Here is a 14,516-nt window from a genome sequence, read left to right on the forward strand (position 1 = left end):
ATGACTTTAAACATGCAAATATCAGTATTTTACATATATTTTAATTGAAGTTTTCATGACTTTTTAGCATACATCACATCAATAATAATTTTTTTTAAATATTTTAGTTGGGGCGCTTACTTGAAGAAGCAGAATACCAGAGGAAAATAGTGCCATGTGTGGTAAAGTTGTTTGCCTCGACAGACAGAGCCACGAGGATCCGTCTCTTGCAGCAGTTGGACCACTTCATTGGTGAGCATCTTTCACCTGTTCTTTTGCAGGCAGGGTGCTCTGTGGCCGTGATCACTGAGGCGTGATACTCGTGTTGCATGACGAGGGTTGATGTTTCAAACCCGACCCTGGCAGACTCTTACTTATGTGTGGGCACGTAGTTGGCACCAAGTCAAAGTGGCTCATAGCCTGCTTTCAGGGGCTAAGCCAGGGGGGGGTTTTAGGGGTTCACCCCCCCCCCCTCTTAGCACCATATATTTAATTACATTTCTTATTCATCACTCAAACAAATTTCATATTAAAAATTAATAAAAAATTTACCATTTCAATATTTAAATTTAAGTACCTGAAACTGCTAAAATAGCACTATTTTACACCTTAAAATCCAAATTTTTCCGGGGGACCGCTTTAATACGGGGGGGGGGGGGGGCATGCTTCATAACACCCCCCCCCATACAAAATTCTGGCTACGCCACTGCCTGCTTTGTATTACCTTGGAAGCCCCATGAGAATGACCATAAGTCCATAAAGTGTAAAATCCTTAATTTTTCCATTTCTCTCTTTGTTTGTATCTGAGAGATTAAATGACTGGATTAGGCTTAATGTCTGGTCGAAATCAATGTCATTAGAGAAGATGAGGGGTGATGAGATGATGTTGGAGTGTTGGCGGAAGGAATATGTGGAAAACCTGACTAAGCTCATGGCAATGTTCACCACATTCCCGTGTGCTTAGAACCAAACCCAGATTGCCTTGTTGGTTGAAATGAGTCAACTCAATCATCATGGCTTCCTGTATTTGAGGGTTACAGTATTAGTTACAATGGAAATATGTATGCTTTGTAAGGGTATTAAAGTTTTGTAAAATCTAAGTCAAATTTAAGAATAATTTACTTTAACTTCTGGAAAATTAAAAAATATTATTATTCCAATAGTTTTTTTAAGAACAAAATATAGCAAAATCTGGATTTAACAATACAGTTCAAGTGGTAAATAACATGTGTTACTGGATTACTGCATTTTTACTTGGAAAGAGAACCAGTTACCTAAGGGCCGAATTCAGAGAGCTCTTTCGATGGTTATCCACACACCGAAAGTCTTTTCCATTGAAGCTGCTGGGCAGAGACGTTTTTCAGTGGTTGGTTGACTGCTGTAAAGGAGAGCCAACCACTTGAAAGTGAATGTGTTCTGAAGCTCATTCGAATGCCTGTTCAGTTGAAAATCGGCGGAGCAGTTGATGGTTTTAATATATAATGCCCACATAAAAACGTGTTCATGTATGTTTGTAATTGTTTAAAACATTTTTGTCATATGGCAGATATGTAAAATATGTTTTGGAATAAAATATGCGTTTTTAAAGAAATCGTTTCGCCCGCAAAGTGTGCATCATACACGTGTTTTGTAGCGATGGCAGAAGATTTGGTTGAATTTCCAAATCACATTGACGAGGTTTTTGAATTTTTTGATGATCTTAAAAATGAAAATCCAGTTCCGCGAAGGTATATAAGAAATTTAGCAGACCCGTTTGATTTTTGTCGGGATCAAGAGTTTGAAACACAATTTTTTTTTCTCTGTAAGAAACTGCATCTGTTTTTTTTGTTTTGTTTTCGATTACGGTTTTGTGCTTTCTCACGAGATCAAAAATAATCGCTTTTTCATCTGGAGAAAACACTATAATTTTAGGCAACGTATCCATCTTAAGAAAATTTCTCAACCTCGTGTAGGGTTACCAGACGTCTGGCAAAAGGAGGACATGTCCTCCTTTTTATGTATTTTTTTGCGTCCGGCCGGATTTTCCTTAATGCTCCAAAATGTCCGGCTTTTTTATAAAGTGAGATAATTCCTGCAGTTAAACTCTGGGCAAAGCACGCGCTGTCCGCAGAGTTATCCCACTAGTAAGTAGTACTATGACAGCTTGACAGGTAGCAGCACATGCAGAAGCACGTGTTTTTAATATGCTGTATATGCATAGTTTGTTTGATTCTTTATACTGAAACTGTATTAAATGCCAAAACATTGTAAAATATCGTACTCCATTGTAATTAATTCATGGCTTTTTTTAAAAAAAATATATTGTCCTCCTTTTTAGTGAAATGTCCTCTTGCGAGATGAATGTCGTCCTTTTTTATTATCAGTGTCTGGTAACCCTAACCTCGTGTCCAATCCAAACAAAATAATATTATTTTCAGCGGGAGAGCAAACAAAAGACAATCGAAATGAAATAGGGCGCTTTTCCACACACACTCCAAGTACTTGATCTAAGAAAATTTTTGTGCCATGTTGCCAGATCTTCACTGAAAGTGGATGGGAACAAGCTTTCAGCTGGCAGTCATTCGAAAGGCGTTTTTGAAGTATGAGAGGTGGAGAGTCTGCCAGATGAATGAGAGTTGGATGCGCTTTCGAAGGTAAACTCTGAATTCGGGCCTTGTCTTCGAAAATAAGAGAACTGTCAGCACTCTGATAAGGCTTAATACGTGTTTTTTGAAGTTCAATGATTAATATGATTTTTATAATTTTATTTATAATGTCATGGTGTATTATGATGCTACCAAAGGCAGTATCAGATACCTATCATTCATGTACGACTTATCTCCAGGTGTTGAATTTACCCAATTCTAACATGCAGGAATATGAGAGGAATGTCAAATTTCAATTTCAGGTTTGATTTTCCTTCCAGATAACTTGTTCATTACTCTATGATATGTAGCAGAGATTACTATACAAATTAAGTTAATTCAGTAAATCAACAGCTTTGCACTTTTTTTTAAATTTAAGTCATTTTGTTTTTCTATTTGGCAAACAGTTTCATTTTAAAGAAATTTTGTAATTTTGTTCTTTAGAACTTTCAATTAGAAGGTTTGTGCCTACCAAGAGAGCTAGTTGTATAGTTATAGTTAAGCCTCATGCTAAGTTTTATTGAGAAATGGCTAGGACCATTTATATGTAGCCTAGAGTAAAGTGAGTCTACCGACAATATTTGTCAGTTGAATGTTTTTTCGACGAAGAAGACACTGCATGTTTTCTTCTCTGAGTTGAGAATTTTGAGGAATTTGAAGTTTCATCATGCTGCATGCAGAATTATTGCAGCTACAAGAAAATAACATTACAAACAAGATAACCAGAAATTATTCGAAGTGAGACTCTGTATAGACTTTTCGTCAGTGACCACCAAATTTGTGTTGGCAGTCACCACATAGACTTTCTAGTAGTGATGGGTCGATTCCGATTCCGGAATCGGTCGGTTCCACCGATTCCACTGGAATCGTGGGATTCAGAATACAATGGTTTTGGAATCGACCATGACCGATTCCTGCATTGTTTTTAAGTTTGCAAAATACATAATCTACGCAACGTAAGAAAATATTAAAATGCATGCAAATATAATTTTTAAAACTACATAATACAATCTTTTTTTACGGAACTGATTTACGAATTACGGTGATTAACGTATTTATTTACTTGCACCGCCATTTTCCCTACTGTACAAATGCAGTATCTACTTTCCCACTTTAAGCGAAAGCATTTTTAGGAAATTACGTTGCAGCAGCACTGCATTTAATAGCAAACCTTCAAAAATAATTAGACAAAACCATAAATGTTTAAAGAAAATTATGTCAATGTAAACGGCAAATAATGTAAACGTTAACTATTTGATCATGGCAGCTACATTTGCCATTGTAAACAACTAGAGCTGTAGCAAACCGTATGTATTCGTTACTGAGTTACGGGTGCGGCATCTAGTAACGAGTAACGAAACGTTACACACGAATGCATTTCGTTACTCGCATCTTTCGTATGTTTCACGCATGCGCGCGCGTATTCGTTACAAAGAACGATGTTTGTTTATTAATAAAAGTATAATTTGGAAATTCGTCGTCCAAGTTTTTTACTTTTTATTAAAGGTATTGTGTGTGTAGACAAAGTTTTAGATTCGAACAGAAACAACGTAAGAAAGTATTTTTTACAAATTATAAATATGTATGTTTTTGTTTTTTATAATCGCGTATTTTCACGTTTTATGTTCTTATCTTAAAAGATATATTATAATAAAGCCGCTCTAATGAGAGTTAATTGTTTCTTGGTTAACAAAAGCTGTTAATTATCAAATATTTTTAATTGTTTATATTCGATTTATTTTTATTTACGCGACGTCATACTGTACGCGTGCGAAATACGACTCGATTCGATGCTGTTACATAATATAGCATGTGCCATGTCAGCGGTATCAGAAGTAACGAGTAACGATACGAAAGTAACGAGTACTAATTGTTATAGTAACGAATACATACGGGTACACATTTTTTCGTTACTTTTACACCTCTATAAAGGCCCTGTCACACTGTCAAATATATTGTATCCAATAAATTGGACAACAAAATTTGAAGGGTGATTTTGGATGAAATACGTCTTCAAATATATTGTATTCAATATCATTTGATAAGCAATGTAAAATATATTTGAAGTCATTTCACACTATCAATTTTCTTTGAGTGAGCTTGTTTTACCAAACATTCTGTAGAGAACTGTAAATGACAGTATTTAGAATCAAAAACAAATTTTGGGTCAAGGAACACAGGCTTTTTTAAGTAGGTTATATTCCAATTTAGGTATATTGTGATCATACACAGTTTAAAATTTACGTTTTCCAGGTGTTTGCAATGCTTGCATTAAGAGCATCAAAGTGTTTCAAAAGCTGTAGCTGTAATTGCAATTGTAGCAAGTCTCAGTAAACTAGAAGAGAAATCTAAGAAAAGGAAACGCAGATGGTGAACGAGACAGTGGATACTTTCCCGGCAAACAAAAGGTGTTTTACCCCTTTTTTTCATGAACTTCGATACGAAGATGCCGATTCATTTCCGAACTATTTAATAATGGATTTTGAAAGTTTTGATCTTCTTCTTTCAATTGTGGAGTCTCGATTTGCAAAGAAGGATACTCATTTGTGCCAGTCTATACCAGCAAAGCAGAGGCTGGCAGTTACATTAAGATTTTTGGCGACAGGGGAATCATTTAAGTCCCTTATGTTCTCTACAAGTATTCCACACAACACCATCTCAAAATTTGTACCTGAAATTTGTAGTGCAATTTATAGTGCTCTTCAAAAACAATATTTAAAGGTATGTTTAGTAAGAATAAAACATATAATTAAATGTAAATCTGCAAGTAGGCATATCCCTTCTCATTCCTGCTTATTTTCTCACCCAACTAGCTGCTGTTGTATGGACACTTTCACTTGTATTTCATCAAAATTGTTCGTATACTTTAAAGTGAATGTGTTAATTTTTGCTGTGTTTAGAAATTGGCAATTTTGTTTTATTTTGAATTAAGTGTATTTACTGTTACAAACCTCAACCTGAGCCTTTAAGCTAACTTCACCTCAGTCACATTATCTCTTTAAAATAATTTTTTAACGAGATATTAGACCAGGTATGCTTGTTTCGTATAGCCTGGGAAGTATAGGCTTACTGACAAGGATCTGCTACACAAATATTTACATTCACGAAAAATGGTATTACTTTCAAAACTTAAATAATAATAATTGAACACGTAGGCAGAATTTTAATATTTCTAGGCCTTTCTTGCAAATCACCAGAGCTACTTGCTTACTCAGAGATGCTGCTTTAACATAAGTCAGTACCATCTATTGTCAGGAAATTATGAGTCTATATTCCAGAAAATTCCAGACAATATACTTACAGAGTAGCAGCTATTGTGAAATAAGGAGAACAATGACTTATAAGAAAGATTGATTGGGTAAGCCAAAATAATTTTAGTTACATTAAGTCTCTGAATTGAAATATTTTAAAATTTATTTTAGGTGTTATTCATTTGGATTTGTAGGTAAAAGTTCCGAAATGCATATCCTAGTTTTGATACCTCATTCCTGATGGCACATTTTGTACGCAATGCTTGCTGTTTTAATTAAGTGTATCAACAATACCTGAACATAAGCACAACTGGTATAGCAATCAAATAATGATCGTAAGTTGAATAGAAGATGTTTTCTGGTTTAAGGACCATAATATTCCAAAACTACAGTAACTTCTTTTAGTCAAATATATTAACCTGCACTTCCGTACATACAGATTCAATTGGAGGAAAATATACAATAACAATTATTCCAGCAGGAAATAAAATAGTATTAATTCAATTACTGCATTTATTTCCCATTCGCCATTGCTGATATATAAACTATTACACTTCGGAAACGGAAACAAAAGCGGCCGCTTTATTTTAGATAACTCTGATTGGCTGATCCCATCCAACATCCAACATATTTTAGAACCAGTCCTATACGTAAAATATTTGAAGGAAACTCTAGACATTCAATCTCTCAAATAAACATGGCTGCGATAGTGACGTTTAACGTGACGTCACAACCCTCAAAGATATTGGATCCAATATATTGGAAGGTGTTGGAAGCTAAAATTTGACAGTGTGACAGGGCCTTAAACAACCTAATTTTTTTTTTGTGCTACCTGCCATGGTAAACCATACGGCCATGAACAAAATCTTTGGTGACGTGAACGTGAACATCTCTACACATTAAACTTTAAAGAATTAAAATGAAATAATTTTTGAATGAAATTTTACCCAAATTCACAGTGGATTATTGCAACCATATTAAAATAAGTTTAAAAGCAACATAACCAAATTGCTTTAAATCGGCGTTCTTGTGCGTGTTCAGCGATGCTCGTTTTACGTTAGATATATTTTGGAAAGGCAGTTGGCAAGACTGAAGTTCCAAACATTGCTGCGGAAACGTTCGTAAATTTTTATTACCAAACGGCAAACATAAACAATCTTTTGAAAGTAGTTGTGTTAGTTTAACAGAATTGTTTCCGATAAATTTCTGAAATGAATTAAATGTTAACACGCGATTATTTGAAGAGTTTAAATATTTTGTGTAAGAAAATCTCACCATAAAATGTGAAAATTTTGAGATGCTAAAAATTGCACAGAACTTTCTTACTCAAGAACCGAAAATTTTTTTTCTCTTTACGATTGTGAGGAACTGCAAGACTGGATGGATTTATTCTTTTCACCAAGTGAGATAATTAAGTTCTACGTAATATATTAAAACGTAAGCATCTCTGACATTTTATTTTAGTGTGGTGCATATTTGTTTGTCATTTCCATCATAATGAGATAATAAAGTTTTATTTTTACATTTCCCTTTTTTATTTTTTTTCGCCATGGTCCCTTGAAATATGTATAAACGAGGTTATATTGACATTTTATTTGGATCATTATTTAGTTGTGCTTGAAAATAAAATTCTTAACCTAACCGTACAAACCCTCTTTTTTTACAATTAATTAATTGAGTTGATAATGTAAGGTATCTAAAGTTTGTTAAGTTATAACATTATTTACAATTTAAGTCATTAGACATCTTTGATTATTGGCAGTGTTTGAACACGTGTTTCGTCTAACTATATGCAAGGTTAAAAGGCCAAATTGTGCTAGAAATACAAGGTAGCGTAACTTGATGGTAATGAACATACTTTTTAACATTATATAAGCTGTATATAATGTTAATTTCTGCACAGAAAATGAAACACAACATAATTACATTTTTAAAATCATAAACAACCTTTTTTTTTTCTTAGTATATTACTCTGTTGAACATTGTCAGATAAAAATTAAGGAATCGGATTCGAAGAATCGACCCTTTAATTTAAGAATCGAAAATGGAATCGGAATCGGTATATTTTAGGAATCGGCCCAACACTACTTTCTAGGGGACACATTGTTAATCAAGAGCCATCCGTGATAGTGGTTTTCAAACTATAGATTACAACATTTAATAGAAGATTGTGTATATAAGTGATATATAAACTGTTCTTTGAGGCACAGGATCATTTAAGAAGTACCAGACCAACTACGGAGATCATAGTACCAAACTACACTTATTAGAAGAGCGAGCATCATTCAACGTTTTAACAGAAGATGCAGACATGATGAACAGCGTAGTGTACTACAAGAATACCAGTTTGCGTCAGACTTACTAATTTCATGGGTAAAGTGTTGTATGTATCTGTCCATGTAGAATCCAAAATTCCTTTTTCTCTAAACTCACAAACACATATTAATGATAGTTTTAATATTACATTTTGTTGTCACATTTTTTTTTTCATAATGTCATGCACTATATGTAATTTGCTGCTTGGTTTTGCCCAGAGGTTACTGCACAGATTAATTGTCTCATTGGTTTTGTTCTTTGATTGTGATCAGCTGGTGCATTTCAAGACTTATGTTTTCAGATTTTTTTTTGGCTTGATTGGAATAGATATTGATTTCATAAATTCTTTTTTTGATTTCAATGCCATGTATAGTTGGCACCACATGTTCATGTGTATCCAAAATAATTCTAAATGATACAAAAAAGGAGCTTGATGAATCACTTTCTATTTACAGTTTTTCTGAAACTGATTTGCTGCATAAGGTTTTATAGAATAATATGTATCATAGAGTTAGTTTCTCCGCGTGTAACATATTTCAAGAAATTTGTCTCGTCACGTGAAGATGTAGTTAAAGACTCATTTTTGTTTTTTGATGTCTGAATGTTTTTTTTTTGGGATGAGAAGGGCAGCAAATACCTAATATTGATTGACTTTAGTTGGTTTTTTTTTTACTTTACTATATATTCCAAATTCCTATTCACTTGCAGGTCATCTACAGGCAGTAACAGTTAATGACCAGATCTTCCCCCAAATTGTAAATGGTTTTATGGACACAAATCCCACCATCAGGGAACAGACGGTAAAGGTAAGCTAAGCCTCGAATGTCTCTTGTGCTTTCAAGAATGATGTATTTTCCGTTATTCATAGGCTAATCTGAAAAATTAAGTTTATTAATACTAGACTGGCCTGCTCTTTTCGGAATTTTATTTTTTTATCTGGAATTTAAAAATTTACAGATACCGCATGGAATTGCATGAAATGTTTAATGGTAGTAAATGAAAATGCCCATAACAATATGTCAAATCAAATTTGCTCAAAATAACTTTTAACTTTTTATATTAATTTTTATTTTATATTCTATCCTTGATACTTAATGTTGAGTTGTGGGAATATTTAATGACTATTTGAGTGCCTAAAAACATTCATTTGGTTTATATGAAGTTATTGTAATTTTTATGAGTCAATTTTTTCTTCCTTAAGGAAAATAGAATATCTACAATTTCAATTCTTAAATGTTAATCATCGTATACATACAACCTTTTGGTTTAGGATGCCCTACAATAAAATGCTTTTGTTATGGTTTTTGATTTATGAATAATTTCCTGTAGAAACTAACTGAAAATTGATTTTTAATGTAATTTTAGATCCTGAAATGTCCAGCAAGGAATCAGTTGTATCTTGACTGTCAACTGTTAGAGATAAAGTTAAATAATCTCCTACCATTTAAGTATTTTTATTAAAAATTTTAATGTGAACAAGTCTTTCAGTACTCGCTAGTGATGTGTAACATCTAACCTTTGTAAATAGCAAATTCATATGTTCTTATGCTGCAAATATACTTATATTACGAACTCTGATAAAATTTAAAGTATAATTCATTAAAATAATGCTGAGTGTGATAAATATACGAACCAATGTGTTTTCACCTTCATTTTTGAATGTGAATCTCACATGTTTTCCGCACTTGCCGCTAGAATTCGCTGCCGGAACAGTTACGTCAACTATTGAATCATTCAATTATCTGACCAAAATTTTAAATTATGTAATGAAACGGCTCCAATAAAGGCAAAAAAGACTTCAAAAAATACCAAACCCCGGCTTTGGACCTCCTTTTTGACAAGTAATTTTATTAACATACTGCCCATCTTGTTAAATTTTACTAAACAGTTAATACTGTAATGCTGGACTTTGTCTTTATGAACTTTGTTTTGCGCCATCCACCACAGATGGCAGCACTGTGGTTGTTACAAATTTACGTTCCTTGACATCCGTTGCATTTACAAAATTACTCCCACCAAATGCCTTATATCGAGAGCTAAGTTGTTACACATCAAAATACTGAAACAAAATAATATTGAATCTAATTTTTTAATAAGTTTAAACACACATTATTTTATGTGATTGAGCATAAGGTTCATAATTTTACAGCGTTAAATAAATGTACTTACTGTATTAACCTGAATATCAGGCTGACCCCTTCTTTTGGATGTCCCCTCCACCAAAAAGTAATAAATGAATTTTTCTTCTACATCAGAATCACTTTCACCAACTCGTTTTATACCTCCTTTGTCACCACGTATTAGGTACTAGCTGCCCGACCCGGCTTCGCACGGCTATACTAATGAAAAAAAAAAAAATCTACTTCTCCCATTTACAGTAATGGTAAATTAAAAAAAAATTCAGTGAAAATGTATTACAATGCTGTATAATGTACCGGAGACAAAATGAATAGCACCGATGGTTTCCCGACTCATGCACGCAAAGTACAACTGATGTACCCGTACTTCGCTACGGCAGTCTACAGGCAGATCACTCTTGCGCCGCTCATTATGCATGCCCCTCCTTGTGGGTACGCCACTGCCGCGCGATGCCCGTTGGCATGGAGACGCAGAAGGCATGAACAATGCAAAATCCTGTTCTCATGCAGACAAAGTACCCACTGTTGCCTGGTTTTAACCACCCATGGGATCTAATTTTCGGAAAATGTCATCCTGCGTAACATAAGGAACATTACTGTGAAGGTTCAAGTCTGTAAAATATATATACTTGAAAAAAGGGGCAATAAAAAAACAAATTAAACACAAAGAGAGGGGAAAAAAACAATAGTTTAGGTTTGCGATTTAAAGTGATAAAAAGTATTTAAATACTAATTGAACTCTTATGAGGGTACTGATTGCTTCGTTGTTAATATCACACGGGTGTTTTTTACTTGTATGGGAAAATTAAGAATGATAAGGCATCTAGTGCGTGTTATAGTGCCTGCGGCATTGTCAACACACACTTTGTACGTGTACTGCATGTTGTATCTAACCCCCTCCAATGCATTTGATTCTAAATTGGACTTTTAGTAAGGATCCCTAATGTTATTGATAATATAATATAGCCTATAGCCTTCCTCGATAAATGTACTATCCAACACTGAAAGAATTTTTCAAATCGGACCAGTGGTTCCTGAGATTAGCACGTTCAAACAAACAAACAAACAAACAAACTCTTCAGCTTTATAACATTAGTATAGATATGAACTTTCATAACCAAGATTGGCATGCTGCTGTAGGTACAGATGGTTTGTCTGTTTGGCATAGTGTACAACTCTGAGGTTGTAATTACAGTAAACTCTCGATTATCCGTGTTAATTGGGACCTTCCGATGCCCGGATAATTGAATGCCTATTGAAAAACCCGGATAATCCGTTTCACCACTTAAAAATGGTTTATTTACTGGCAAAAGAGTGTCTCTTCAGTAGAATTCTATGAGTACAAGCAAAGGCTTTGTATACCGTGTCGCAGCTTATTGGACCGTAAACAATACTGGCACTGTGTTGCCGCCATCCTTCTCCTGTCCCCTTTATTGCTACGGGAGGGAGAGCGGCGGCAGTCTCAACTCAGCATCTCCCTCCACCCTTTTAACGACCTATTATCCGGGGGTCACTACAAAATAAGTGTCTGAACCACAGCACAATATTATACACCTTTTTTCCCCTTCCAGCTATTGCATTTTATTTATCTACCTCGCGCGGCAATATATTGTTTCTTGTTAATTCCGCCTATTAAAATTAGGATGCACTTTACAGTCATAACTACGAGTATGGGATACTACGAGACCTTCGAAGTTACGAGAGTTTTGAAATGCACCGTCAGTTTGACTACGTAAATAGTAATCTTAAACTAATCTGGTTATTACGAGTGCTTCCTTGTTGGCTCTTTCGTAAGAAAGAGTGATTTAAATGTCATCTTCAAACAAGGAAAAATACCGTTAGTTGGAAGGAAAAAAAGGTTCACGCAGTAAACAAAGGCTCTCTGTCTCTCTCTCTCTCTCTCTCTCTCTCTCTCTCTCTCTCTCTCTCTCTCTCTCTCTCTCTCTCTCTCTCTCTCTCTCTCTCGCTCGGTGGTTACAAGAAGCCCTCCCCCTCCTATTGTTACTGGCTGCTTCGGCCGGTAGAGGGGAAATTCCTAAACCACCCCCCCTCTGACCCCCCCCAACCACCCCTGTGTGTACGAGATAGAGGTGTAAAAGTAACGAAAAAATGTCTACCCGTATGTATTTGTTACTATAACAATTAGTACTCGTTACTTTCGTATCGTTACTCGTTACTTCTGATACCGCATAACATGGCACATGCTATGTTATGTAACAGCAACGAATCGAGTCGTATTTCGTACGCGTACAGTATGATGTCGCGTAAATAAAAATAAATCGAATATAAACAATTAAAAATATTTGATAATTAACAGCTTTTGTTAACCAAGAAACAATTAAATCTCATTAGAGCGGCTTTATTATAATATATATTTTAAGATAAGAACATAAAACGTGAAAATACGCGATAATAAAAAACAAAAACATACATATTTATAATTTGTAAAAAATACTTTCTTACGTTGTTTCTGTTCAAATCTAAAACTTTGTCTACACACACACAATACCTTTAATAAACAGTAAAAAACTTGGACGACGAATTTCCAAATTATACTTTTCTTAATAAACAAACATCGTTCTTCGTAACGAATAAGCCCACGCATGCGTAAAACATACGAAAGATGCGAGTAACGAAATGCATTCGTGTGTAACGTTTAGTTACTCGTTACTAGATGCCGCACCCGTTACTCAGTAACAAATAAATACGGTTTGCTACAGCTCTAGTACAAGAGCCCTGTTCCTTTTGTGCGTGTGTGAGACCTCGTTGCGTGTGTGTGCGTGGGTAGATGTTTTCATTCTTTTACGTTTAGAAGGCCCTGCCACACTGTCTAATCTACTAACAAACTGCAAAAGTTTTTCTTCAATTTTTTTAATGTCTCGTACGGTTTGGATTCCAATTTCATATTCCTGTGCCAATTTCTCGGCAGTTTCTCCTTTTTTTTTAACCTGTCCACAACTTCTCACTTCTCTGCTATTGTCAGCACTTTACGTTTCCTTTTACCAGACATGATTACAAAAACAAATGTGCCTGGAAGAACTGATGTAAATAACTGCTTGAAAAATGCCTCTTCCAGCCGTCAGGAGTGTGGGAAGGTAAAAAAGGTAGAGGGACCTTTTTTTTTTTAGCGTGGCGGGGCGCTGTGAAAAGAACGCTTGAAACGAAAATGAAAAAGTAGGTGGGGGGGGGGGGGAGTTGAGCGGGAAGCAGCAGTCAAGGCATTCCTTTTTGGTTTAAAGTGTGACAAATTGACGGGTGAAGATGGCGGGGGGAACGAGGGTCTGAAGCAGGGCCGCAACTAGGGGGGAGCAAGCGGGGCATACACCCCGGGCGCAGAGCTGTGGGGGGCGCCGAAATCGCCGGCTTGCATTGTAATTCCTACTATAACTGGTAGTGGGTTCATGCATTTAAGTTACAGTAGCACAGAAACTGTTACATGTAGGTATGGAAAATGCTTAAATAGCACTATTTTTTCCGTGGGAGGGCCCCTATGACCCCCCCCCCCCCCCCCCCCGCTTTATTGGTGTGGTATGTGCAAAAAAAAAAGAACCGGGGAAGGGGGGGGGGAACATGAATCCATTCATGCCCCGGGTGCCAGAGACTCTAGTTGCAGCCCTGGTCTGAAGGGTCAGGTAAATAGCTTTCTGACACAGCAGAAAAAAAAAACACGCAGCGCAGCCCGGCGTAGCTACACCCCGTCATTTTTTTTACAGCTTCATAAAAAAATCAAGCACGGATAACCCGAAAACCGGATAATCGAGAGTTTACTGTACTATCAAAAGTGTTTTTTTTTTATTGTTTTGGAACATGAGATGCAGATGTGCCGTGTTTTCTGACACAATCACAAATAACAGATTATTGTGAAGTTTACGGAAAACCAATATGTAAAATTCTGTTTTGTGCTTGTATCCACCATTCATTTGAGGTTAACATTACATTTAAGAAGGAAAATATTTTGAAGCGTAAACAAGCACACCATAATGAGAAATATTCATAGGGAGTGTTCCTTTAGCTTTTTTTTTTTTTTAAGGCTTGTAGGCAGTTAGAATTAATGGAATACACCCTGATACAGTTGCCAATTTATTTTTGTAGTAGGTTGATTATTTTGCAACCATATATTCTGTTTACATTTTTCTGACATTTGTTGATGGAGAAAAAAATGAGTGCACACAGAAATTGATTTTACTGCAAATTTTAAATAGCTGTGA

At 35.3% G+C, this 14,516-nt stretch overlaps 1 protein-coding gene across 2 annotated transcripts in view; it reads left to right on the forward strand.

Moving 5' to 3' along the window:
• Positions 1-14,516, forward strand: part of LOC134530715 (N-terminal kinase-like protein) — a 73,787-nt gene that overhangs the window by 24,482 nt on the left and 34,789 nt on the right. For both annotated transcript variants that reach the window (XM_063365822.1, XM_063365823.1), the window contains exons 7-8: positions 108-231; positions 8,879-8,976. In XM_063365822.1, the coding sequence (XP_063221892.1) occupies positions 108-231; positions 8,879-8,976 (222 nt within the window). The remainder of the gene's footprint in view (positions 1-107; positions 232-8,878; positions 8,977-14,516) is intronic.

The sequence above is a fragment of the Bacillus rossius genome, chromosome 3 (assembly GCF_032445375.1).
Source record: "Bacillus rossius redtenbacheri isolate Brsri chromosome 3, Brsri_v3, whole genome shotgun sequence".
Taxonomy (NCBI): Eukaryota; Metazoa; Arthropoda; class Insecta; order Phasmatodea; family Bacillidae; genus Bacillus; species Bacillus rossius.